Source organism: Drosophila innubila (assembly GCF_004354385.1).
Source record: "Drosophila innubila isolate TH190305 chromosome 3R unlocalized genomic scaffold, UK_Dinn_1.0 2_E_3R, whole genome shotgun sequence".
In the NCBI taxonomy this organism is placed as follows: Eukaryota; Metazoa; Arthropoda; class Insecta; order Diptera; family Drosophilidae; genus Drosophila; species Drosophila innubila.
In genome coordinates, this window is record NW_022995380.1 from 27,286,706 (window position 1) to 27,313,472 (window position 26,767).

The following is a 26,767-nucleotide window of genomic DNA, read 5'->3' on the forward strand; positions in this document are numbered from 1 at the left end:
AGATGTGACTAGTTAATTAACGATCAGCCAATTGATATGGCAATGTCAGCTGCAAGTTCCTCTTCAAGTGGACAGCAGTCAAAGTTCATTGCGATGAAAAGTTAATGTGGAACAGAAATTGTTTATTTAACCCAAAAAAAAAAAAGAGAGGAAGTTCTTTCATTATAGCATGTGTCTGTAGAAGATTAGCGAGCAAATTGTAATTTTTTTTATCAAACTCAGGCGTAATCAACATAGGCTCGAGTTGACGCTCATTTATTCTTTTTTTGAAACGCGAATATACCCTGTACTTGGAAAATTGCAATAAATTTAATTATGTGAAACTTGCACTAAATTTAAATAAAATTTCAAACTAATGTTATGTCTTTGTTATAATTTAAAAAACGAATTGAATTTAAAACTAATGTTATGTCTTTGTTATCATTTAAAAAATGAATTTAATTTTAATTCAATAAGTTTTAAATTTAATGAGATGTCTTAAAAAATAGTTTGACATTTCGAGACATTAGTTGCTTGTTTTCTTGAGAGCCTAAAATCTATTTTGATTCATTTAAAATTTTTAAAATTAACAATAAAGTTAAGTAAAAGGTCTGAGACCTTTTTCTCAATGTCTAGTTAAGGAGTTTAACAACTATTTGAAAGATATTATGACAAAAATTGCCTAAAAATTAATGTCTAATTTTTGAATATCGCTTCAATAAAATTTAACTGGAAATAAAAACGGACCTAGGCCTAAATTCAGTTAAGCTATATGATTACTTAAATTTTTGGAATTTTAATTTGTAACATTATCTTAAATTTTTGATGATTTTCTTTTGTCAACTGTTTTTAGTTGACGTAAATAAATAATTGATTAATCATTGTAGTTTTTTTTTTACAAAATTTATTAATTTTTATTAAGATTTGAAAGATAAATGTGTATTATACCTTTGTCTATTTATATGCCTATTTGTAGAATGCAACTAACAACTTTGATGGCTGTTAAATAGGCAAACATTTAGGTGCAAACATACTTCTCGGAGATTATGGAGACAGCAATGATGCGTGCTGTTGCATATTCTTTGACCGTGTCAGCCTTTCACCGTTGCAGTGGCGTGCCGTTAGTGGCAAGTTGAGGCAAGTCCACTCGAACTACGACCAAAGTGAGTAGCATTAAGTTTAAGAACAACAAATTGACTGCTGCTAAATTTCACTGTTTATTTCTTGTAGTCGAGCTTGAAATTAAAAGACTTTAAACAATCGTGAGAATGGCACTTGAACATGTTCAAAACTATAATGGCCTTAAACGAAATGTACAAGAAACGGCAACAGCAACAGCAACTGCAACAGCAAGACAAATCAACAAGCCGCAGTCAGAGCCAGAGAGCCAAGTCAAAGCCAACAAACGGAGCAAGCCACAGCCACGGACAGGCGGCTAAATGAACAGACAGTCAATCAACTTTAAGCAAAAAGCACAACGACAACGTCAGCTGCGGCAGAGGCAGCAACGGCAGCAGCGGCATCTCCGACGCAACGGCATCAAAGAGAAATGCGCGCGCTGATCGCTCGCTGTTGCTTTAGCTTTAGCTTTAGCTACACGATCATAAGATGGATGGAAATGATTTAAGGAGCGCGCCGAGAAAACTATTACAAAATGATCAAAAACAACTAAAAACGAAATCAAATCAGTGTGCGAACTGGACCTGGACCTGGATCTGAACCTGGGACCTAAATGCTGTTGTGAAGACGGCGATCGTATCGGATTGGATCGGTTCGAGACTCGATTACAATAATTACAATCAGCTACGCGCGATCCACCAAATCACAACATCAACAGAAACAGCAACATCAACAGCAACAACAACAACAACAACATTGTTATAGAAGTGCAGATCAGCACTCAGATACAGATGCAGATACAGATACAAAACACAGATACAGATGCAGATAAGTCAGCTATTACGTGCATATACAATTTTTTATAAGAAATTGAAGTCAAGAAGTAGAATTAAAACAAAACTCATCAACGATGTTGACGATACAATCATACATACATACATAGATATATATGAATACAAGTCTGTGTGTTTGTGTATCTACTAGATACAGATACACACATGGCATGACTCAATTGCGCTGTATGGATGTGTGTGTGTGTGTGTAGTAAAAGAACAGACCAGCGGACAAAACGGACGGAAGATCCATCTTCAGCTTCATCAAAGCATCAAAGCAATTTTCAGTTAACAGCTCTCAGCCCGGTGCACTGGAAGCGGTAAGCTGTGTATCTGCTAGACAGGCTCAGGCATCATTGGCAAAGCGAATCGGGCAAAACGAGAAATTGAAAAGACAGTTACAACGTCATAATGATGCTTAAGCTATGCTGGCAAAAGTTTACAAAATCGACGGCAAACCGCACGATACACAAACCCTCAAACCCCAAAGATACACACACACACACACACACACATGCATAGGCTTACACATACAAGCACTGACGATCGTGATGTTGTTGTATATATTCAAACATGTATATATGTATGTTTGTTAGTTTGTACTGTGCATAGTTTTTGCGATTGAAATTTTTGCGAGAGAGAATAAAGAGCGAGCCAGTGTTAATTCGTTTGGCTCTCTCGCATGCGAGAGAGCAGTGCGCTCACAGTGAAAGGCGTGCGCTTGACAGCGCGTCAACAGTAGCGTGTGGAGTGCACGCATTGCGCATTGTAATTATGTTGAAGCGCTTTGCAACACTGTCAGAAACGAATGTAACCATTAAATCAAATGTGATCTCGTTTTATGATAATGAAATATGTATGTAAGTAAATATGCAGACATACGTACTGAGCACATAGAATATGTACATACATATGTATGCAAGTAAATTACTGCAGCAGTGCAATGCATTTTGTGCATCTTGATTCACTTGCTGACACAGCATCATGCATGCTGCAACTAATACAAACATACGCACACATACATATACATATGAAGGTATATGTGTATGTGTGTGTATTGCTTTTCAAGCAAAATTTATTGATATTCATTGTTTTTTTGTTGTCGATCGTCGTCATCGTTGTCGTTCTCGACTTTGTCGCTGGTTGCTGGCAACTGAAATCACAATTGTTGGCTCTCAAGAAAAACAAGTAAGAACTCTATAGTCAACTCCCTTCGACTATAACATACCCGGTACTAAATTACATCAATAAATTTTAAACTCTTACAATATCCAAATTACTGCATACATTTAGGCATGCTCCTTGCTAACCAACTTAAAACAGGCATTATTATGTTGTAATGATTGATATTATTAAAAGGGAATGTTTACCAAAAAAAAATTGCCACGGATCGCAAATAGGATCAAATTTTAATTATTATAATTAATTTTAGCTCTTTTTTTCGAATACAATATACCCTTGTACTCGACGAGTATCGGGTATAAAAATCGCTGATGCTGCTCTGTTCCTGGGCCTTTACTTCTAGTCACACACAGACGTTTCCTGCAGACACCTACAAATATATGTACGTACGTATGTATGTATGTATGTGTATGCTTGCGGGGTACTTGCAACTGGCTTTTGGTCTATAATTCTTGTTTGTGGCTTTCGTGCTGCAAGAGATAAGGAGCAGGAGCAACGTGATTCTTGCTGCCGGACACAAGCTGCAAAAGCGGCCTAAACAACGATGAGGCCAACACAGCATCTTTAAACAGGAAACTGTATGGCGCTATCGCTCCCAAAGGAAGCGAACTAGTAATATTTACATTTATTGCAAAATTATGCATATTTTTTATACATACATATGCACATATATACACAATCCATGAGCCATAGATACCCGCATTTAATAAACGTGCATTCATACATGAATCTCTGTGCAAGCAATTATTATTCACAATCTAGCTTGTTTTGTATGTATAATTTACATAGCTATGTACGAAGCTAGATTCTTATAAGGAAATTTGTTGCCGCATTACAACACTGGACACTTGAGTTGCTGTTGTGAAAAGCTCTCTGACTAAATGTTAGCAGAATGCTAAACTAACAGTTTGGCAATCTTTAATTAATACACAGTATGTCAAGTAATTGTTTTAACAAAGAAGAACTTGTTTATTTTTTTTTAATATACATAAATATACTGAATGTATTTATGTACAAAAAAATACATAAATTTACAGTAATTACCAAGACCAAATATGTACATAATTATGAATGGCTTTGTAACATGAATCAAATTTATTAGATCGTGAACTTATTTATATTTTGGGTCTAAGCTTATTTCCGCGGTTGGAAGTGAAAAGCAAGTGGTGACCCAAAGATTTCCATGGAACGTTTTTGTGGTTACTGCTTTCTTGTTTATGAAAATTTCACGCTAGTCGAAAGAATTATTAATTGCGCAGCAGCAACAGCAACGGCAGCAGCAGCAACAGCAACAACCACCGCAGAAAACAAGAGAAGAGAAGCAACAGCAACCAAGTGGGAATTATGCATCGTTGCGCAGAAGCAGAACGCAGCACACACACACGCATAGCCAGTTGTACAGCGTGTATGTGTATCTGTGTGTAAGCGCGTGTAAAAATATGGTAAACATGATAATACGCAATAAAAAAAAATAGTGTAACAGAAAAGGGAAATATAAAATCAGGTACAAATTTTCACCGAAAAACCGTTTGCGTCGCTTGGCCGCAGTTGTTGCCGCTGCTGCTGTTGTTGTTGCTGCTGTTGTTAGTGTTGCTGTAAAAGCTGTCTGTCTGACTTTGACGATTTCGTGGTCACACAGTGTGAAGAATGGGCTAGGAAATATTTATTGTATGCAAGCGTTGTTTGGTGGCCTGTTACAGATTTACAGATTACTGAGCCAGATAACAAATGAAAGTGCCTGCATTTGTTGTTTGTGTTCGTTCCGAAGATGGATGTGCTACCCGAAAGAACGGGTTGCTCTTTACACAAAATTATATTGCTTTGATATTTTAGATGCAAGTTTTTCCGAGAGAATTACAACAGTGTGGGTATCTGCTAAAGCTTTTGAATTTTGTGTTAACTTAACTGTACTCAAAACTTAAGATTATAATTGGGTATGAATCCAGAAAAAATAAGTTGAAATATATTGTTAAAATACATATTTTATTGTTTTATTAAGTCATCATTGAAAAGTAATGCGTAATTCTTATAAGTACATCTTCCCAGATTTACCATAACAATATTGATTTTAATGCTTATATTGTATTATGTTATTATTCATTAAAAAAAATGTTGATCACTTATTGCGATAAAGTTCATTGGAAAAGTGCTTATAAATAAATCAGCTCGATTTCATTTAAGCCGTCATAAGCTGTCGTATAAACTTGGTTTCTGATAACTTGCCAATTATAGTGTTGTTACCCACTGGCAGCTTTGGCAAAGCACATTTAACCATTTTACAGCACTGGCTACATAGTCAAAGGAACTGTCAGCGTGAAAAATCAAATAATGAGAATAAATATGGCTAGCAAGTTTTTTAACTTGGGATCGAAACTGCTAAATTCGACCAAGAGTTTAGTGAATTGGACATCCATAAGACGCAGCGGATCAACAAATGGCAGAAACTGGATTGGTACACGCCAGAAGCTATTGGCCTTTGGAGCCTTAACTGGAACTGCCGGATTACTGCTGTACGCGTTGGATGCGAGCGTTGACGCTTCCAGCGATTGTGTGCATCCGCCCAATCAGAATTGGGACCATAAAGGCTTGCTCTCGGCCATTGACAAGGAAGGAGTGCGTCGCGGCTTTAAGGTGTATAAAGAGGTGTGTGCATCCTGTCATTCACTGCAATACATTGCCTATCGGAATTTCGTGGGCGTGTGCATGACTGAAGCGGAGGCCAAAGCCGAGGCGGAGTCTATAACCGTACACGATGGACCCGATGATAATGGAAATTACTTCGATCGCCCGGGTAAACTGTCCGATCATATTCCGGCACCTTACCCAAATGAGGAGGCTGCTCGAGCTGCCAATAATGGGGCTTATCCGCCAGATCTAAGTTATATAGTGTCTGCGCGCAAGGGAGGCGAGGATTACATATTTTCTCTTTTGACTGGATATTGCGAGCCGCCCGCTGGATTTTCACTACGTGAGGGACTCTACTATAATCCATACTTTTCCGGTGGCGCTATTGCAATGGGTCAGCTAATTGACAGCGAAGTCGTGTCTTATGATGATCCGGAGATTGCCCCGTCGGGCAGCCAAATAGCTAAGGACGTGGTGACATTCCTCAAGTGGACATCGGAGCCGGAATCTGATGAACGCAAGGTTTTACTGATCAAGGTGATTTTCATATTGACATTTTTGACCGGAATCAGCTACTACATCAAGCGTTTCAAGTGGTCCTCATTGAAGTCACGTAAAATATTTTATATGCCTGAGATAATGGAGAAGAGCAAGTCGAATGACGGCGGCGATAAATGCCCGAAGAAATAAGATTTAATGTTAATAAAATAAACATTTAAATGCTGCGGCACAATATAAGTATTTATTTTCAAATTTAGCGGTTAGGCGCAGGCTAAAATTCAGGGCTGCTAAAATATGAGGTGGTGGTGCATGAAATTAATAGGGATGAACTTGTAAAATATCGATGTAATTGATCGTTAAGATGTGCTGCAACTAATTTGGTATTTTCGTGGCTTTCGATATATCGATATATATAATAAATGTTTGGCGCCATGTCGCTAGATTTAGCGTTGAATTTAAATTTAGGTATTGCAAATATCAAAGTGCCATAACTTTGCAATATTTTAATGATTTTAAGAACATTTTAATTTCGAAATTACATGAAGTAAAGGTTAACTTTTAAATTAAAGTTTGAAGATTTTCATCCCAAAGGTAGAGAAGTTACAAATGAAGTTAAAAATGCAGAATATTCCAGCAAAAACTATGCAAAATTTTAAAAAATTCTAGCTTCAAAATTATGAAATTGCCAAAAAAATAGATGGAAATTTTTAAAGCTACCAATTTTGACATTTGACCCAAGAGGGTACATGCTGCCAGATCTGAAAATTTTGCAGGGTGGCAGCTCTCGAGCCGGGTGGCAGCCTTTGGGCCAAAATTTGTTATTGATAATCGTTTTGATGGCTTCACAGGAGTTTATGAAATGTCTGCAATACGCAGCGCAGAAACATAGCACCCAACGTCGAAAGGACGCCCAGTCCACACCATATGTTAATCATGTAATAAATGTCAGCACAATTTTGGCCGTAGAGGCGGGAGTTGCAGATGAGGCCGTGCTTATGGCAGCCCTGTTGCACGATGTTGTCGAGGACACGGATGCAACATTCGGCGATGTGGAGAATCTGTTTGGAGCAGATGTTTGCAGTCTGGTTAGAGAGGTGACTGATGACAAATCATTGGAAAAACAGGAACGAAAGCGTATACAAATCAAAAAAGCATCGAAAACAACTAGCAGAGCGAAACTTATTAAACTGGCCGATAAGCTGGACAATCTGAGAGATCTGCAAGTGAATACGCCACAGGGATGGACAGAAGTAAGCAATGAACTTCGATAATTTGACATATTTATATTTAACAAAATTTCCTTACAGGAGCGACGGGAAGCGTACTTTGTTTGGGCCAAACAGGTGGTGGACAATTTACGCGGTACTAATGCGCAGCTGGAGCAACAGCTTGACCAAATATTTCGTGAGCGCAATCTGCTGTGAATTGTATATATATATATATATATATATATATATATAGTTGAACTAAAAACAATGTTAGCCAATGCGCTTAGTTTTTATTCTTCTCATAAAATGACAGCATGAGCTTGGCCAGCTGCTGTGTTTCATCCAGCGTGATGGCATTATACAGAGAGGCACGAATACCGCCCACAGAGCGATGACCCTTCAGCTGAATCATGCCCTCGGTCTCGGCCTTGGCTAGAAACTCCTTTTCCAGGGCATCGTTGCCGGCAGCGCTGCCAATGCGGAATGGCACATTCATGTGGGAACGCACACGAGACTCCACAGGACAATAGTAGAAGCCATTGGATCCGTCGATAATATCATAGATTAACTTTGACTTGGCGTTGGCCAGTTTAGCCATGCCCTCAATGCCTTGATTGCGTTTGATCCATTGGAAAACCAAGCCCATGACATAGATGCTGTTAAGGAATATATAATATATATGAATTCAGAAGATTTGTTAGCTAAACAAACTTACCCAAAGGTGGGCGGTGTATTGAGCAGTGAGCTGTTCTTGTCCATCAACTCAAAGTTCAGTATGGAGGGTGTGATTTTCAGCTGTTTTCCCAGCAAATCTTCGCGTACAATGATAACGGTGACACCGGCTGGTCCAATATTCTTCTGGGCACCGGCAAAAATCAAACCAAACTTGCTGACATCAATGGGTCTGGACAGGAAATTGGATGACATGTCACAGGCCAGCGGAACATTCGCTCCCACCTCGGGTACAAAGTCAAATTCGACACCTTCAACTGTTTCGTTGTCACAGTAGTAGACATACGAGGCATTTGGATCCAGTTTCCAGTCCTTCTGTCGTGGCACATCTGTGTATTTGTCCAACTTGGGCAGCACTGCGTTCACCTTGCCATATTGGGCCGCTTCCTTGGCCGCCTTGGCCGACCAGGAGCCGGTGATGACATAATCCGCGCTGCCAGTGCGTCCAATCAGATTCATTGCCACCGCTGCAAATTGTCCAGTGCCGCCGCCTTGCATCAACAGCACCTTGTAATTCTTGGGTATGTTGAGCAATTCACGCAGATTGGCAATGGCCAATTCCTGGATCTTCTCATAGTTGCCGGAGCGATGGGACATTTCCATTACGGATATGCCGCTGCCATTGCAATTGAGTAGATTGCTCTGCACTTCCTTCAAAACCTGCAAGAGAAATAATTAATATGAATCCTGCACCAATTGGTAACCTTAAAATGTGCTAACCTCTTCAGGCAATTTGGCAGGGCCGGCTGCAAAGTTAATAACCATGATGATGCTCTCTCCGATTACAGAACGTTGACGGCAAGTCGTTAAAGTTGAACTGAAAGTGTTGAACAAGCAGCAATGGAAGCGATCGACCGCAGTGACTGCGACGTCGACGACGACAGCGACGCGAACTGCTGATAAATGATAGAGTTGACATTTTAAGTTCAATTCGGTGAACAAGCTCACTAGTTCATTATTGAGTTTATATTCAACTGAGTTCTATTCAGTTTGTAATGTGATAATGTCAGTTGTTTAGGTTACAGCTGTAATAGCGAAATAAATAAATGTTTTTAAATTTTTAATTAGAATATAGGACAAATGCTTACAAGCTTATTCATTCACTTTAAGAACAAGTTCATATGAACTTTTTCAGAACGAGCCGACAACTCTAATGTGCAAATTTATAACAGCAACAACACTTGATCATCTGCACATACATACGTGTATGTATGTATGTAAAATATAACAAAGCGTGTGCGCAAAAACATACTGGACAACGTACTTGCAATCCAGAAGCGTTCTGTTCTCTGCTCACAGCAGCAGAGAAGCCGCAGAGAATACAAGGCTCAAGCGCAGATAGACAATCCACATCGTCGTTTTTATTTGATCAAAACAAGTTGACAAACCGCATCGGCGTGTTGCTACAGCGACTGCGAATGCAATATACGAAAACAACACGCGATTAACCCGCTTCACTTTTCTGCCGTCACTGTCTGTTTTTCTCTCACTGTCTCTGTATCACTGTACTTACAAGTTGTTGCTATGCACTTTGCTGAAAAAGGCGTAAGCAAGTGCAACTGGAAAGAATAAACAAGCCACGAGTAATAACGTAAGTAACGTGAAACTTGCCTTTGGTGAACTTATTTGAAAGCGCATTGAATTTGTAGAGCAACTTAACTGTAAGATATTTCCTAAATTTCGTAAAATCTTTATTAAATATCGCAGATAACAGTTAAATAGGGTATTAAAATGCTACACAAATCCTTTTTATGCTAATGAAAATACTTTTAACTCACAAAAACAAATTGAGATAAGAACATTTTCAGCTTTTCAATAAGTCATATATGTATGTATTTCCTATTTCGTCTAGACACTTAAGCGAGACATACAGTATGTCAAAAAAGTTTTTTGACATAAAAAAGCATTTGTTTTATAAATATATTTATGTATATTTAATATTTATTTTTATAGATCTTATTAAATATATATATTTTTTTTACCTATTTTAAGAGTCAGAAATAATTATAATCAAATAAGAAAAAAATTAAAAAGACCAATATAAGTGATTTATATTTTGACAGAACAATTACTTGACCTTCTCAGTAAGTTGCAATTTCGCCAAATAGTTCAAATTGGATTGTCTTAGTTAAGCCTGTCTGTACTTACGCTAGACATAACATTGGCTATTTAATTGCCAAACCATATCTGATCATAAATATGTACATATTATACGTAATACAACCTCTATAGGTATATAAGTAAGTTGTACCTTATCTTATTGATTAGAATCTTATTATTGGGAAATGAAAACCTTCTCAGATTTTGAGCGCTTTGACATACATATGTACATTATTTATGCCATTCAGGCTCTAATTACTTTATCATCCATTGCTTTAGCTTGTATGAAAGTAAGGTGCTTAAATTTTCCAATTTACTTCTATGCCGAGTGGCAAAACGAATTTCCAATAAGATGCAAGCAACGTGCCTGGAAATTTAAACGTGCGCCATTTTGAGTGGGGTCAAGAGAAGTGTGTGTGTGTGTGAGAGAAGTCGATATGTGTGCGTGTGTGTGTGTGAATGCTGGTCATTCATAAATGTTACGCTTTAAGTAAGTAATTTAGCTATTGCTTTTTAAAGAGGCTTGGCTCCGTCAAGTATTTGCACTTAATTAAAAACAACACTTTGTTAAACTACATTATTTGTTGATGATTTATTGCCACATTATTGTTTTAAAATTAGAACTGAGTTTTAAGTGTTTAACTTTATGACTCCGCTTGCACCTTGCCAACGATTTCGCTCCAGAAGTTGCCGTAATCTTGTAGCACAGTGCCGCTGCAATGAAAGCAATTAATTATATTTGTATTTATATTTATGTATTAAACAAGTATTCAATTGAATGTAAACAGTGCTATAAATAGATATATTGACATGAGTCGACAGATTTGTAGAGATATTCATTATATCTACTGTAACACTGCTCTACAAAAGTGCTTAAATTTTCTAATTCTTTAATGGTAATTTATCAAAATGTTTGACTTAAGTCAGTCGTTCCATTCAATGCTGACGCTCACATAATTTACAAATCATTAGCTATATTATGTGAATGTCGAATGATAAATGATGTGTCACACATGTAGCACAGTGTCACCGTTTATACAAAGTTGATGTTGCTGAGAAAAATCAAAAACTTTTTTGTTAACGTCATTGTACGCGACTTATTGGTGGCCAACTCTTTTTCTTCAGATATTTTCCTTAGTTTTTTGCCCCCATCCTCACAAAAGAAATCAATTACATAAGACCTTTGTGTGATTGTTATCCGGTATTTTGCTGACAATTATGTGGGCATTTATTATGTGGGTCACCATGGCGTATGATTAATGAGTTCCCAATTTCGTTGCCGGTGACGATGACAATGTCAAAAGTTCGTTAGTCTTGAAGCCACTCTTAAATGCCATATCATCTGGCAAATAGTTTTCACTTAATTCGTATCCTTGACTTACGTAAAATAGACATTGCCTCGTTTATTCTGCGGCGCCTTCCATATTAGCTTAGCGCCCAACTTATCACGATTATCCGAGTGCGTTATTGCGGAGCACTCCGGTATAGTCTTGGTGTTATCGCTCTGCACCCATTCACCAATCCATTCATTAGAATTGGCATCACGCGCCTGCAGAAAGAAGCCGCGGAATGTTTTGGTTGCGTGTTGATCCTGCGGATAAATGACCACCGAGACTTCTTGGCCGGGATGATAGGTCTGTGTGCTGGCCACCACCTCAAATGGATTTGTATGCGCCGGCTGGGAGCGCGCTTTGCCATGATTAGGCTGATTGGCACGCTGCTTTACACACGTATCCGCCGGCGCTCCATCCGGAAAGCCTGTAACTCCGACCAACAGTTGCAGCAGAAGCAGCGAACATGTGGCCTGAACAAGCCTGCGATTGCAATACCAATTCACAAGACTCGCCATGACTATTCGTTAACCGTTTTATCCGTTGCCAATTGCCGTTAGCTGTTAGCCGCGCGCGCGTTGCGTTAATCAAATGTTCAAACTCTTGCGGTGGCCAACGGCGTCGGCGCTTTTAAAGCCTCGCTCGTTCGTCGAGTCGTCCAAAAAGCTCGCACCATCGGCATGGGCGTCTGTGTAAAGTATTGCTTTTTTTGTACTCGTAACTTAAAAAATAAGTAAAAGGGTATATTGTGTTCGTTGGAAAGTATGTAACATGGGGAAGGAGGCATCTCCGATCCTATAAAATATATATATTCTTGATCAGCATCAACAGCCGAGTCGATATAGCCATGTCCATCCGTCCGTCTGTCCGTCCGTCCGTCTGTCCGTCTGTGTGAGCGCCTAGATCTCAGAGACCATAGAGCAACCATATTTGGCACACATATTTTTATAGACCCCACGCGGACCAAGTTTGTTTTAAATCGCGAATAACCACCACACCCAAAATTTTAAAGATAAAACGTTTTTTTATGGTTATTATCGTTATTTATTAATATTATCTATTATCCCACTTTATCACAGCAAGATCGGACAAGTAGAACGGCAGTAATAGCTAACCAAAGTTATTAAAAATTAATTTAGTACAAGCACCCAAAAGTATGCAGTAGTTTTTTTTATATAGTAATTTCTATAAAGTTAATTGTAATAAGTAACGGGTATTCTATAGTCGGGATCTCGAATGTAGTCTTTCCGACTTGTTTTTTTTTTTGTCTTTTGCTGTATTTTGTATTTTGGCCAGGCTAACCAGTTTTTAATGATCAAAAATCAAAATAGTTATGCGCAGTTCCTTTCCTGCAGTGCTTCAAACTGGGTCAAACATTATCGCTTTGATGCAGCCGCGTCGCGTTGCGCCCCCTCACACTCCTCAGCTCCAGTTGGAGCTGCTGCTGTCCAGGCCAGGCCAGGCCACGCCAACAGTGCTCCACTCGGAGCGGGTTGTCTAGGTTTGTTCAGGCGCTAAGTGCTCCATTACGAAATTCTATGCTTCTAACCAGAGTCCAACGTTGATGTTGTTGGCCTTGTTGTTGTTTGTTTTTAGCTTTTCTGCGAGTTTAATGTGTTAATTGACAGGCGCTGCCGTTGCTGTTGATTTTGTTGAGCTTTTGATTTCAGCTTTGCAAAATTGAAGACAGTTTCGGGCGTTAATTTCCTTTTTGGGGTGTGCGACAAAAAAACTGAAGGTGTTGTCATCACAGTCAATATTAAGTTAATATTAACTAATTAAATCAAATAATAGAAATTAATATACTTTTGTTTAATGGTAGAAATACTTCCCTTTCGCTAATTACTAACTAACTTTGCTAATAAAAGTTTTTAGGTGCGATTTGTACTAGATGATTCATAGAAATATCTATGACAATAATTTTTTTTTTCCTAAAACCTATAAATTAAAAAAAAAACATAAATTATGAAATCTAAATTGAGAATTTGGCATTAAAATCGATGCCTAGAACTAGAGGGTAAAAATTTTTTTGACCAATTTACTTAAATTTGAATGCCGAATGAATTTAGAGTCAAAATCATGATCAAAATGACATTGCGCTTGGAAATCGGTCTAATTTTGGCAAAGTTATGAGAGTTGGAAGTTGGTCAGTTCTTTGACCTAGCAACTTTACAAGTCAAAATATTTCCTAGTTTTGACATGATTTTTTACAAAAAAATTAAAGGTCTCAGAATCAAGTTTAAAGTGTCGTTTTATACTAATTACGATATAAGGAGTTGACTAAAAGTAAAAACTTGAGATATTAAATTTTGAATTTTCAAAATTTCAAAGGGGGGACCCTTAATAAAATATTCTAAAATTTAGAATGTAAATGAACAAAATTAAAATCGAAACCAAGATCCAATGGAAAAACATTTTTTAACGACATTTTTATAGCGGCAAAATTTGAAATAAAATAAAATTAAAGGAAATGAAAGAAAATAAATTTTGCTTACTATAGATTTTTTTGTAAGTAACCCAACTATTTGTCTACTTTGTTTATGGGAATGTGGTGCACATTTTCAGATGCCTAACCTAAACATTTATAAAATGTCAACTGTAGTTTCAGTGTTTGTTTAGCAAATGAGTTTTAGTTGTGCAAATAAATGGCATTAAATCCGAATTTGTGTTTGACTATTAGTTAGGAGCATTAATTAACTTAAGATTGCAATGTTGGTAAATATTTAATGAAAACTGTTGAACTTTCTGCTGGTGTAATGGTTTTTGTATTTGCCTTCTTCTGTGTTGGATTTGAGTCGGCAAAAGGTCAGTTAACCCAAAAAAAACTAGAAGTGAGCTGGCTAATCAAATACACTTCGTGCTGGCGACCGACCAGTAAGTCATGTATTATAGATGTCGCAAATGCGAACTTTCAACTCCCGGGCACGGGACCAGGCGCTAATGGGAGGACCACAATGTGCTGCCGCAATGTTGAGCATAGCAAATGACATTTGTGCCACATCACGGCCAGAGTTTAACAAACACAGGCAAACCAGGCAACGTCTACCCAATCCTCGCCAGCTGTTGCCCCTTGTTGTCCAGTGTCCGGCAATGCATGCGAAATTGAGTAAAAAACACACAAAAAACAGCTCTCGATGGTCGATGTAAATAGCACAAAACAATGTAGTTGTTTTTTGTTTGTGGGTTTCATGAGGAAAATCTACTTCATCGACGATGGCGCGGAAAAGTGTGTCAGCTGCAGGATCCACTGCGCATGTCCTGTGAGTGCAGCTGCTGCCTTTGCTGGTGAAATATATGTGCTTTCACCAATGCCAATTGTTTGACTTAGTCTTGGACTTGGAATTCGCTATAGCGGCCAGAACGCAGTCAGACGTTGCAGCGCGTGGTCGTGGAACGTGGCTAACAGGAGCAACACAACAACAACAAAGACAATTTGAAAGAAAACCAACAACAACAGGAACAACAGCAAAATAACTAGAACAACGATTCAACAGCAGCCAGGCGAACGAGAAAATTGTGAGCAATTTGTAATTTCTGTATATTTTACGTAGTAAACGCGCGCGATTTTCCGTCTCTGTGTGACTGTGGATGTGTGTGTGAATGTGTGTGTTTCCATTCTGACTCTCTATGTGTGTGTGAGTGGTGTGTGTGTGTGTGTGTGTAAGTGTTTGAGTAAGTGAAGTCAGCCAGAAAGCGAAACGTGCAAAACTTGCTGCTGTTGATTTTTCGAAACAACCAAAAAAATAATAAGTATGAAAACAGCAACAAAAAACGATTAAACTTAAACAAAGTGAAAAAAGCTTTAAATCATATAGACAAGAAAAGTATGCAGTACAAACATTCAACTTAAACAATGGCCAGCAACAAAGCGACTGGGCGTGCATACATAAATAATGAGCTGGCTGGCAAATGAATCAAATGAATCAAATGAAAATCAATGCCTTTGCTAAAAATATGCGCTACGTATACGTGATGTGCACGAAAGGTAGTATGTACAGTGTAGAGTGTACATATAATATAGCAAAAGCGCAGCCAACCGAGCTGAGCAGCGAGCAAAAGTCAAATAATAATAAAGGGAATTCTCACGTGACGCATAAAGCCGAACACACACACAAAGACAAACACACACACAAGGACCTGGGGCAAATGCAAAAAGCAGGCCGCAAAGCAAAACTTAATGCCACCTGGCACACAGACAGACACAAACGTACACACACACACACACACACATATACTTTAAGGTACTTTCATAGCAACTGATTATGATGAGCGCTGCATACTTTTAGGGGCAACGCAAAAATGACAAAAGTCGCTGCCGCATTTGTTGCTGCCATTTTGCATACACTGAATTTAATCAACTGTATGTCTGTGTGTGTGTGTGTGTGTGTTTGTTTTGTGTGCTTGTATTGGTGTACCGTGTTTTGCTTTTAATAATTTAGCACACTCCGTACTAAATGACGCGTTTAAAGTATGAAATGGCAGGCAACCTCAACGTGTGTGTGCCGCTCTAAAAGCAAAAAATACAAAAAAAATGCCATTTAATGCCGCTTCACTCTGTGTGTGTGTGTGTGTGTGTGTGTGTGTGTGTGTGTGTGTGTGTGTGTGTGTGTGTGTGTGTGTGTGTGTTGGTATGCAATAACAACCCCAGGCAAAGGCACACTAACACACTTTGTAACACAACTCTGTTACTGAGGACTACGTCATCCTAGCCAGAAAGCGAACCAACCAACCAAGCAAGCAGCCAGGCTGGAGCTGCCTTTGCGCATTTACAATCACATCGCGTGGCATAGGCCTGGCCTCCACACACACTCACACACACTCTCACACACACTCACACACACACACACTCACTTATACAGTAGTGTGTGCATGTGAAGTTATACGTACTCGCCTCGAGCGTTTCGATCGATTTGAAATAGACATTGCGGCAGCTGCTGCAGTCGAGTTACACTCACAGTTACAATTGTGCAACACGAATCTGCAAGCGACAGGCGACAACACTCGTCACACAAATCGAATTTTTTCTAAAAATATATATGTGCAAATATGTACATTAGAGTGGATTAATTTTTTCGCGACAAAGCGGTTAGCAAAATCGTAATCTACGATGAATTCTAAGAAGATTTGCTCAAGAAACCATGCGTCTAAAATCAATATTTTATATATATTTTTTTTTATTTTTTTTTTTTATTAAAAATATTTTTACAGAGGATGAGTGTCCTGCTATCTTAAAGGCAACTTAAACTAACCAGAAATTAAACTAAAAATAAAAACAAAATTATTTATGATAGAGCATAGGAATAAATTAAAGATAACTTATAAGGGGGAGGTTTAAGGGGTGATACTGGGGAGATTGTGTAAATTTTGGTCGGAGATCTTTATGTCAAGACCCGACTCGGGAGGTCTTGAGGGTGGTAATATGATATATGGGTAACTGTCTGTTTGTTCCAAAAATATATAAAAACTACTGCCTGCTTTTAGGCGCTTGTATTTCTTTAATTATATAAATAATAAGCTATTACTGCCTTCTACTTGTCCGATCCAACTAATTCTTATCTTTAAATATGTCACAGATCGTTCTCTATTCTTTTTTCATTTTTTTTTTTTTTGATTATTATTATATTAAGCGTTGAATCCATACAATACAAAAATAAAAACACAACAACACAATTATAGTAATTTATAATAAAACAGACAAGTACCAATATAAATAAAACGTATTTATATCTACTTCTTAAAAAGTATAAATTCGATATTGATTTTAGACGCATGTTTTTCTGGGCAATTCTTCTTAGAATTCAGCGTAGATTACGATTTTAATAACCGCTTAGTGCATTTTTTTACTCCATTCAAATTGACCCACCCTAATGTACACATCAACTTATTATTATTGACATTTACATTCCATCCTGCGAACATGGTACATAGAAGTTTGGTTGCCACCAGAGTTGCCGCTGGTGCGGATGATTTTTATTGCCCTGCCAAGTGTTGCAGTAAATTTTGAACATTATCAAATTGTACGACCCTTGACCTTAGCCAACGGCAACAGCATGTGACAGGTCTTTATGCTATTGTTTCGGCAAAAACGGTTTCGGTTTCGATTTCGATTTCCTGCTCGTCGCCAACTGCAAAAATCATTTGCCATCAAATCGCATGTCATTTCCTTTTTAGCTTTTATCCTTTTTGGGCATACGAGTATACTCGAATATTTATATCCTTGTAGTAGGGTTTGCGTTTATAATTTATATATTACTTGTTTGCCTTCATTGTTTTTGCTGCGCTTGGCCTTGTCTAGATGTATCTTTCTTTTGTATGAGTGTCAGTGTATCTTTAAGTATGCCCAGCGGCAGATTCTAGGCCCTTCTATGACTATTAAAATATGTATTTAAATATATCTTCTGATCTAGCAGTACGTTTGTGTGTGTGTGTGTGTGTGTTTGTGTGTGTGAAAAGTGCCTGTACTTATGTATCCATGTGTGGAAAATTGAAATTGTGCGGTTATTTACTGAACGTCTTGGCGTTGATTGCCGTTACGCCCCATTGCCTGGTACATGACTATAATAATGATTACCATTTTATAGCCGAGCCAAGATAAATTGACTTTCTGCCGCCGTCCGAAACTTAGTCTGAGTTCATTTTTCAATCCTTTACCAAAGTTATGCTAAATAGCATTAAACTCTGAAGATTAAGTAACTACTTTTCTTAAACAATTTATAAGAAAATCATAGCAAAAAAAAATGTATTTTATTAACTGGAAATTGCTTCGTAAAACCATATACCATTATCCTCACTTTTCCAACACCTTTCGTTAAATCCCTGAACTTACTAATACTAACAACTTGTTATATTACATTGTAATAATCTAATATTAATATTATTACTAATACCAACACTAATTTTTATTGATCTGATTGGGTTTTTTTTTTTTTTTTTGGGTTTTTCACAATCCTTGCAACAAATGTTGGATCATTTATAATTTTTGCATATCCCAGATCTAGTTTTGATTTTTTTCTTTACAGTTTATGATTTAGACTTAAAATTTATTTTTTTTTTAAATTCTTAACTTAATTTTTATACTTAATAATTTTTTTTTTGCCAACTGCTTTAAGTCATAAATAAATAAATATATAAATGCTTCTTCAAATCGATCTCTGTATTCTTCTGTATATTGCCCTCTTTTCACAAAATTATCAGTATAATTTTCGTCATTATTAAAGAAATTGTTTATTTAAATGTTATTTGGATTAAGAATTCCTTACTTATCAACTGAAAACGATTATCAGTTTTACAGTTAAATTAGAATTCATTTACTGTAAGATTTAGGTATATATACTCAAGAGGTAGAGAGATTTCAATTGATCTCTAATAGAGATTCTCTATATATTTATGTACAGGCAGATTCTAAGATTGGCACATTTTTCACTTTAATATGCCCGTAATTAGATTTGGACTAATTGTCAGCATGTGTAATTTAGCATACATCTTCTTGGAGTGAGGATCGAGAGGGAGGAGCACAGAATGACAGTCTACTTATCTTCTTTTGTTTACAAACAAATGTGGGAGGAGACAGAGTACGGAAGGACTTAAATTGTCAACGCGTTGGGGGCGTTGTTCCATTTCCCTGCTGCTGTTTAGCTAATTGCTGTAATTAATTTACCTGAGCTGAGCTCTGTGAATTGTCTCGGTTCGGCTTTACCACAGCATACAATGCTCTGTGGTCCTGTAACTGTAAGTGGTTGACTGCGTTTAACTGTGAGCGTGTGTGACTGTGTGTGTGAGTGTGTGTGAGTGTTTGTGTGTGTGTAGAACTTTAAGTCAATTCAGTTTAGAGGTTGGCCTATTTTGCTGATGACGCAAAAACCTCTTGAACTTTGCAGATGTCATTATTATGCGCATAGAGTGCACGTTTCGCATATTAAAGCAGAATGTACTATACAGTGGGCACATTTTGCAGGCCATCTTAAGGCAAATGCATTTACCAATCTTTTATCTTACTATCTATCTATTATTTATAGGTCTGTTAGTTTGCCTCGAGTGTGTGTGTGTTTTGTGGTTGTTGCTCTAGAGCTCGAGGTGTTTTATGCGCAATTAAAATGACAAATTGCTGTCGCTTAGCCGCATCCACTAAATTCCTGGTGTCCGTGTGGCATTAATAGATTCGGTTACTTAACTACACTCAGAAAATATAGGGCATATTTAAACACAAACAATCTCGAAAGCCGCCTAAGTTCGGAGTTTTTAAAATTGAGTAAAAAATCTAATTAAATGAGTGCATTAAGTACGTTTTGACTTTAATTCATGTGAGTAAATTCCTTTCAATCATAAAAGCATCTTAAACTAATTAATTATCAAGTACTTCAACATGACGATCTAGTCAGCTGATTAAATCTATTTCCATGAAAACATCGACCACTCACTCAATGATCTACAATCAAAGCTTTTCTTGGAATTTTTTGCTTACCAAGAAGTGAATTCAATCGCGTGAAAAATAAACAAGTTCACTTAAATTATATTAAAACAAAACACAACTAATTTGGACTTTTATAAAATTCAATTTTTTCAAACTACTTTCTTATAAGAATCAAGAAAAATTATACACAAAAAAAAATTTGTTTTCATAAAATTGAACTAAGGTTCGAACCCAAGCCTTGGGCTTAGGAACCGAACCTAAGTCTTGCTCTATGGTTCGACCCATCGAACTCCACCTTTACCAAAATTTTTGTGGTTCGCAGACTTGATTTTAAGTGAAAATGAATATTTAGCTAGTTTAGTATGAATAACTCTGTTGCTTCTGAAGTTATCTTAACGAGACTCACTGATTATATATTTGCCATGGTCTTATATATTCTGACTAAGTTTAGTTAAAATCGGACTACTATTTCGGATAGCTGCCATAGGAATGTAAAGTCTGAGTTCTAAATTTAAGGTCGACCCAAATTTAAGATTACTGTTGTGCCTAATTCAAGGATGGCTTATTTTTCTGAGTGTACGGATGCGGCTGTGTGTGCTTTTGGACGAGTGTTATGGATTAACGGGCAAATGCATTAGCGCATTGGGACCTGCTCGTAGAATTGGAAATGTGTGAAAGAGTTTTGCACAATACTCACACTTTGAAAAGTCCACTCACAGAGTTCCCACGTACACGTGGCATGCCCCAGTTAGGGGTCCACCCATTTGCATGAGGTTGCTGGTTTTCATGTTGTGAAACGTTTTATGCGATTTCTAAACGCAGTCACATCCGGATTCACATGCAACGCAACGAATTGCGCCAGATGCCACACAATTTTGTTGGTCTTTTAGTCTGTCTGTGTGTGTAGATTTAAAGCCAGGTCATTCAGTTTGGCAAAGTGTAATGTAAATGCCGTTTGAATGAGCCTTTGAATCGCTTGTGCGCCTCCTGCGAAGCGTGCAAGTTTAATGGATTGAGATTCTTTATGGGAAATTGAGTTTAAATTGCTGAGCGGATTTTCAGTGCTCTTATCAGCCATCATTTCAACCAAATAAGGCTCTTATATATGGCCTTATATAATGAATATTGGCAATAGAGTATGATTTATTCGTATACTCGTTTATTTTTCAAGTTATTCCAATTGTATTTGTTTGCATAATATAATCAGAAGTGCATTAATGTGACTTATGTTGACATGTCAGGTAAATTGCAACTGCCACGCCTCGTTGCGTGCATTATTAAGTTGTTAACCTGGCTGACATTAAGCGTTTCGCTTGACTGCAGCGTTGCATGGGGCGTATGCGTAATGCATTACACGGACCAGAAAAATAATGTCAAACCAAAGTGAAAGCTGAAGAGAAAAAGAAAAACCCGTTGGCAATCACGTTTATTTATTCACTGTCAGGCGAAAGGTTAAATGTTGCACATCGAATGTCATTTTACCAATCAAATGTGAAACCATTGCGCATCCGTTTACCCTGCTTGGCTCTAGCGGAAACGGAAATGCACAACAGCAACAACGGCAACAGCAACGGAGACGACAAAAAACTAACTGAGCATTGGACATGCATCCGTTTTGAGTGTTAGCCCAAAAAGCCCTGCAAATCTTGTAGAGTTGTCAGGCTTTTGATACTGGCTAATTGGCCATGTGCTTTGTTCTAGCCAGTTCAAACAGTTTGTGGCTGTTGCTGTTGCTATTTCTGTGAAAAAAAAATGTTGACAGTTGGGGTTTATCCTGGCAGTCATAGTTGCTTTTGTTGGTGCCACAGGAACCGTTGCTTGCCACGCCATGTGTCGTGATTTCTGAGTTCTTATACCCGTTACTTATAAAATATGTAAAAGGGTATATTGAATTCGTTGCAATGTATGAAAGAGGCCACTATGAACCCTTAAAATATATATATTCTTGATCAGCATCAACAGTCGAGTCAATATTGCCATGTCCGTCTGTCCACTACGCCTACAGTTTTACAGATAATACGTTTTTTGTCTTAATTACTGTTGTCTATTATTATTATCTGTTATTCCACTTAATCACAGCAAGATCGGACAAGTAGTACAGCAGTAATAGCTAACCAAAGTTCTTAAGCAAAGTTCTTAAGCAATACAAGCTCCCTAGAGTATGCAGTAGATTTTGTATTGTTGGAAAAACACCTTTGAAGTACTTTTATATATATTGAATTAAGCCACGAGTAAGAGCTGGAGACTTTAAACTTGGTAAGTAGGTTCGTGGATACCGTTCGCAGATCAAGTTTGTTTATTTTTCTGGATCGGACCTCTATATCATATAGCTGCCATAGGAACAAACGACCGAAAATGAAGTTTTAATATGAAAAACTTCTTGGTATTTTGAGATATCTCGACCAATCTGACACAATATACATCTGGGTTGGTATTATACATCCCGCCCAAACTTGGTTCAAATCGGACCACTATATCATATAGCTGTCATAGAGACGCTCAGTCGAAAATCAAGTTTTAGTATGAAAAAGTTTTTTGTTTTTTGAGATATCTTAACCAAACTGATAGAATATGCATATATGTTGGTGTTATTTATCCTGACCAAATTTGGAACAGATCGGTTGCCTATATAATATAGCTGCCATAGGAACAATCGGTAGAGAATCAACTTTTAGTACAGAGTACCTGGGCACAGAGTATCCTACTGTCGAGTTTGCCCGTCTGTAGCCGCCCACTTGTTCTTTGTTCCAACCGTTTCAATGCGGTGCGTTGTTACTGAATCGTCTGCTCACACCCAGGTCCGATCCTTGGCAGCAGCAACGCCTACAACGTATACAACTCACGCCATATCCGCTTGATTCGCTTATGTTGTTGTTGTTATTGTTGTTGTTATTGTTGTCCTCGCCGTCGTCAGTTTGTTGATGTTTGTTTCATTCCTTCGTTCGTTCGTTTGTTTGTTTTTTTTTTTGGCAAGGAAAACAACAACTAGAACGACAAAGCAGCAATACTTTATTGTATTATATATTCGCATTTTTTCACCAGCTTATTTATTGCCCTTCACGTGGCAACGGTTGCCGAAAAGTTCACAAAGCGCAACATTGGCTCCGCTCACGACACAAATTGTGGCAAGCAGCAAACAGCAGCAACAAAGGGAAACCCAACAACTGGCCCATATAGCCTATTTCGTACAGCAATCATAATTCATTATATGGCATGCTAATTGCATGCCTCGCATTTCCACTTAGTAAAAGTTCTCCCAAGTCCCTACTCTCTTTCCCCCCTCTCCGTCTAGTTTTCAGCAGTATTTGAATATGAAATGCGAAGTTAAATTAATTCATAATAAGCTAAAAACACAGTAGCAAATCGTTCTTTTGGGGCAACATTGGAAAAACACACTTTAGGCATCGCCATTAAGCCAATTTAACAACATGCGATATATAATTGAGTTTTAATATACAAATACACTTAAGTGTGTACATACTCGAACCTACATGCTCACATATATTACACATATTATTTGTTCAGTTGTGTATGCTAATTTTAAAGGAGATATCCAGACACAAAAACGACATTTAAAAACAATTTAGAGCACCTAAACGGCGAAAGCTCGACTGCGAGATACTCTATAATCAAATCTGTCGCATTTATTTAGTTGTCCTTAATAAGATAAAGTCAAGAAACAGCCAACATAACCAACTTACCAATAAACTTGTGAAACTTCTATATTTACTATCCAATCAGTGTAAAAGTTTGCTGGTTAGAAAGCAGCTTAAGTTTTTTTTACATGCACGGAAAACATTTCTCAAATGAAAATAAACATTTAGAAAATTGTAAATATTTAATATATAAATGTGTTTTGTCATTAGCAAATTAGCTTTATAGCAGGCAATTAGCCATAAAGCATAAAACATACTCAAAGAAACGTAATTTTTATGTTATTTTTACTTTCAGTCATATTTCAAAGATTTAATCGCTGAATGATGCAGCTATTTTAAAAGCACTTAATCGTTAGATTTTCAGTAGAGAAAATTGTAGCAAATTATTCTTACATTTACTAATTCACTTGGCCAAGTTTTTTTCTTTGACATTTCGGGCATTTAGTTTAGTTGGTCAAGAGTTTTGCTATTCTGAGTTTTGGTCTACTTTTCGAGAAACTGAACTTTGTGTTCATTAGTTGGCATTCAGCGCAATGGCCTCAATGAAATGGGTTCATCTACTCCCGCAAATTGTGCCTGTACTAAAGTAATTTATATGTAATTATATATTTAGATTATATATTTTATTAGTTTATTGAATGCGTCCCAAGTGGCCAATAACTTGTGCTCGATGCGTCTGTCAGACAAACTGCATTATGGCACAGCTCTGGGCATCCTCATATTCCCACCTCTCCACATTCTCTTTGGACCTTGGCTATTGCATTCCGTGGGACGCATTTCTGGTGCTTAATGTCAAGCAATTTGTTCAACGCCTCTATAAATCTTGAGCGCATTGTTTTGGCTGCTAGTCAGGATTTCTTTGTCATACTCACATACATACTCATCCACACAGTCGGATCCAGCTTGGCTAGGCGAGGAGAACCATAAAGCCTTTTGTATAGTCTAAATGAAGGGCCTCTTAAGATATGCGAATGAACTGCTGGCACGCTGCTTTCCATGCTAGTGTTAGCTGGTGTAGATTCAGCGCTCAGATTACTTACATCAGCAATCAATAAACTTTTGGACGAACACATGTGCACAGCTATACGGAATTCAGTTCTGGCCCTTGGCCAAAGTGCGTTTTGCCAACGCACACTGGTTCAACAGCGGCCAAAACGGGAAAGAAAGCTAAAGAACGCACTTGGAATAGAAGACATTAAATTAAGAATTGAAAAAACAGTTGATAAAATGTATATATGTATTTATAGTATATGTGTAACATAAACTTACGAATAATATTTTGAGCCAAACAGTTTCAAAAATAAGTTAATAATTTTAGTAGCTGCTGTTTAACTTTCAAACTTTCAATTGTTTGTTTTAAAAAATTTTCTGTCGTTGTGATTAAGTCATGAAGTGATATACATATTTAAATAATATTTACAATAGGCTAATAGGCTATTTCTACGACCACTCACATTCGCCACATTTGCTCACATTTGCCACATTTGCGCACATTTGAATGTGGCACATTTTTGGTACCAAATGTGAAACTGTTAAAACATTTGCCATTCACCCAAAGCAAATCAGCTGCTCGGTTTCTGTGCAAAAATTATAAAAAGCTGACGATAACAACATTTCAATATTTATTTCGATATTATAATTGGCGCATATTTATTGCCTACCGTTTTTATTGAACAAAACAGCTGGTTAAGGTGATAATTGCTTTTTTTTCACGAGTTTATCGATAAAAATCAGGTGTTCGATAAAAAAATGCTGAAATTCGCCAAGTCGAATGGCAAAAAATGTTAACATTTAATATGAATGTGCCAAAATTATCACTTGGATTTTGTACTGAAATGAATGATGAGAATGGTGTCGAATGTGCCGAATGTGCTGTCGTGGAAATAGCCTATTAGTAAAATTAAAATATTTTTTAAGCAAAAATGATTTTCAAAAGAAATGTGTTGCTGTACGCAATGACTCGGAATCAATGTGGCGCGATTCCAAAGTTGCCGCCTGTTTGTCGATTTGTGTGTGGCCCATTGTTTGTCTATGCCAGGGTAGTGTTGTTGTACCCTATAGGCGACAACATGCCCATGCATGAATGCACACATACACACACACACACACCCAGACGCACACATGTGTACATAGATGCTCAGATGTAAGACACTGCCATTGTTTGCAGAATTTATTGCACGATTTTCTGAATTGGCTCCTTGGCCTGGTATGTGGTTTTATTATACCCTGTAGCCATTAATAGTGTCTGGAGTAGGTATAATAAAAATATAAAACTTAAGTAGGCATTTTCGACCCGATAAAATAGCTATATTATAGATCAGCGAATTTTTAGATGTCAGACATTAAATTTGATCTAGCTTAACAACAGATTCACCAATATTTATTTTAAGCACAGGTTACTTTTCTACGCCTATATGCTCGACTAAAGCCGTTTTGTATTTTTTTATATGTGAGTATTTATATATTTTTATACGCCATTGTGGACACTCAGAAACGACCTTGGGGCTTATGATATAACAATGGAAGAACCAAAAGTATTTATTCTTAAGTCCTGTTTCATTATCATTAGGATTGGCAGGTGTTTATTTCTTTATGCCTATTTCGTGTTAATTATCATTAACATTTTATATTTAAATGCACCCTAACAGGCAATTTTCGAGTTTTTTGTGAGCACATTGCGTATACGTCATGTGTCTGTACGAGAGAATTCATTTTATTCATTATTTTGGAAACATCCGTTAATTTGCTGAGGATGTCTTTCATATGTCAAGCGATTGTCTCATCATCATGAGCCCTTGTAGCCAAATATTAATATTGCGTATACGCCGCATTTGACATTTATTTATTACACTTGCTTTTAATGCTGCCACATAAATTTATGGTAAACCCGAAAACAATTTGTACACATACATGCTCGAATGCGACACATGGAACATGCAACACGTTTCCTGCTCGTCATTTTTGAATGCGTGAGTCGCGTTTAATGGCCAGGGAGCCATCATTGCCGTCTGCAGATATTCCAATCGGAAAGAAGCAGATGAATATGCCCAGCATAACTGTAAATTTCTTATAAGTTATGCGTCAGACGCAT

The 26,767-nt window shown here is 37.4% G+C and overlaps 5 protein-coding genes across 7 annotated transcripts in view; 3 read left to right on the top strand and 2 right to left on the bottom strand.

Annotated features, from left to right (window-relative positions):
• Positions 1-5,446: 5,446 nt before the first annotated feature.
• On the top strand, positions 5,447-6,473 carry LOC117791935 (cytochrome c1-2, heme protein, mitochondrial). The gene has a single exon (XM_034631873.1). It carries the CDS (start codon positions 5,454-5,456, stop codon positions 6,426-6,428), a length of 975 nt encoding a protein of 324 aa, XP_034487764.1. The 5' UTR covers positions 5,447-5,453; the 3' UTR covers positions 6,429-6,473.
• Positions 6,474-7,042: 569 nt separating this feature from the next.
• Positions 7,043-7,968, top strand: LOC117791938 (guanosine-3',5'-bis(diphosphate) 3'-pyrophosphohydrolase MESH1). The gene is made up of 3 exons (XM_034631876.1): positions 7,043-7,489; positions 7,547-7,663; positions 7,695-7,968. Exons 1-2 carry the CDS (start codon positions 7,076-7,078, stop codon positions 7,661-7,663), a joined length of 531 nt encoding a protein of 176 aa, XP_034487767.1. The 5' UTR covers positions 7,043-7,075; the 3' UTR covers positions 7,695-7,968.
• LOC117791936 (probable phosphoserine aminotransferase) lies at positions 7,716-9,040 on the bottom strand. The gene is made up of 3 exons (XM_034631874.1): positions 8,900-9,040; positions 8,163-8,839; positions 7,716-8,103 (listed from the first exon to the last, which is right to left on the bottom strand). Exons 1-3 carry the CDS (start codon positions 8,942-8,944, stop codon positions 7,731-7,733), a joined length of 1,095 nt encoding a protein of 364 aa, XP_034487765.1. The 5' UTR covers positions 8,945-9,040; the 3' UTR covers positions 7,716-7,730.
• Positions 9,041-9,559: 519 nt separating this feature from the next.
• Positions 9,560-26,767, top strand: part of LOC117791934 — a 34,401-nt gene continuing 17,193 nt past the window's right edge. For 2 of the 3 annotated variants that reach the window (XM_034631871.1, XM_034631872.1), the window contains exon 1: positions 14,790-15,126. The gene's annotated coding sequence lies outside the window, so the exon portion shown is untranslated. Of the gene's footprint in view, positions 9,771-14,789; positions 15,127-26,767 lie in introns of those variants that run through there. The other variant, XR_004618117.1, reaches the window with a different exon arrangement.
• On the bottom strand, positions 10,853-12,172 carry LOC117791937 (putative defense protein 3). Its single transcript, XM_034631875.1, has 2 exons — positions 11,662-12,172; positions 10,853-10,993 (listed from the first exon to the last, which is right to left on the bottom strand). Exons 1-2 carry the CDS (start codon positions 12,126-12,128, stop codon positions 10,924-10,926), a joined length of 537 nt encoding a protein of 178 aa, XP_034487766.1. The 5' UTR covers positions 12,129-12,172; the 3' UTR covers positions 10,853-10,923.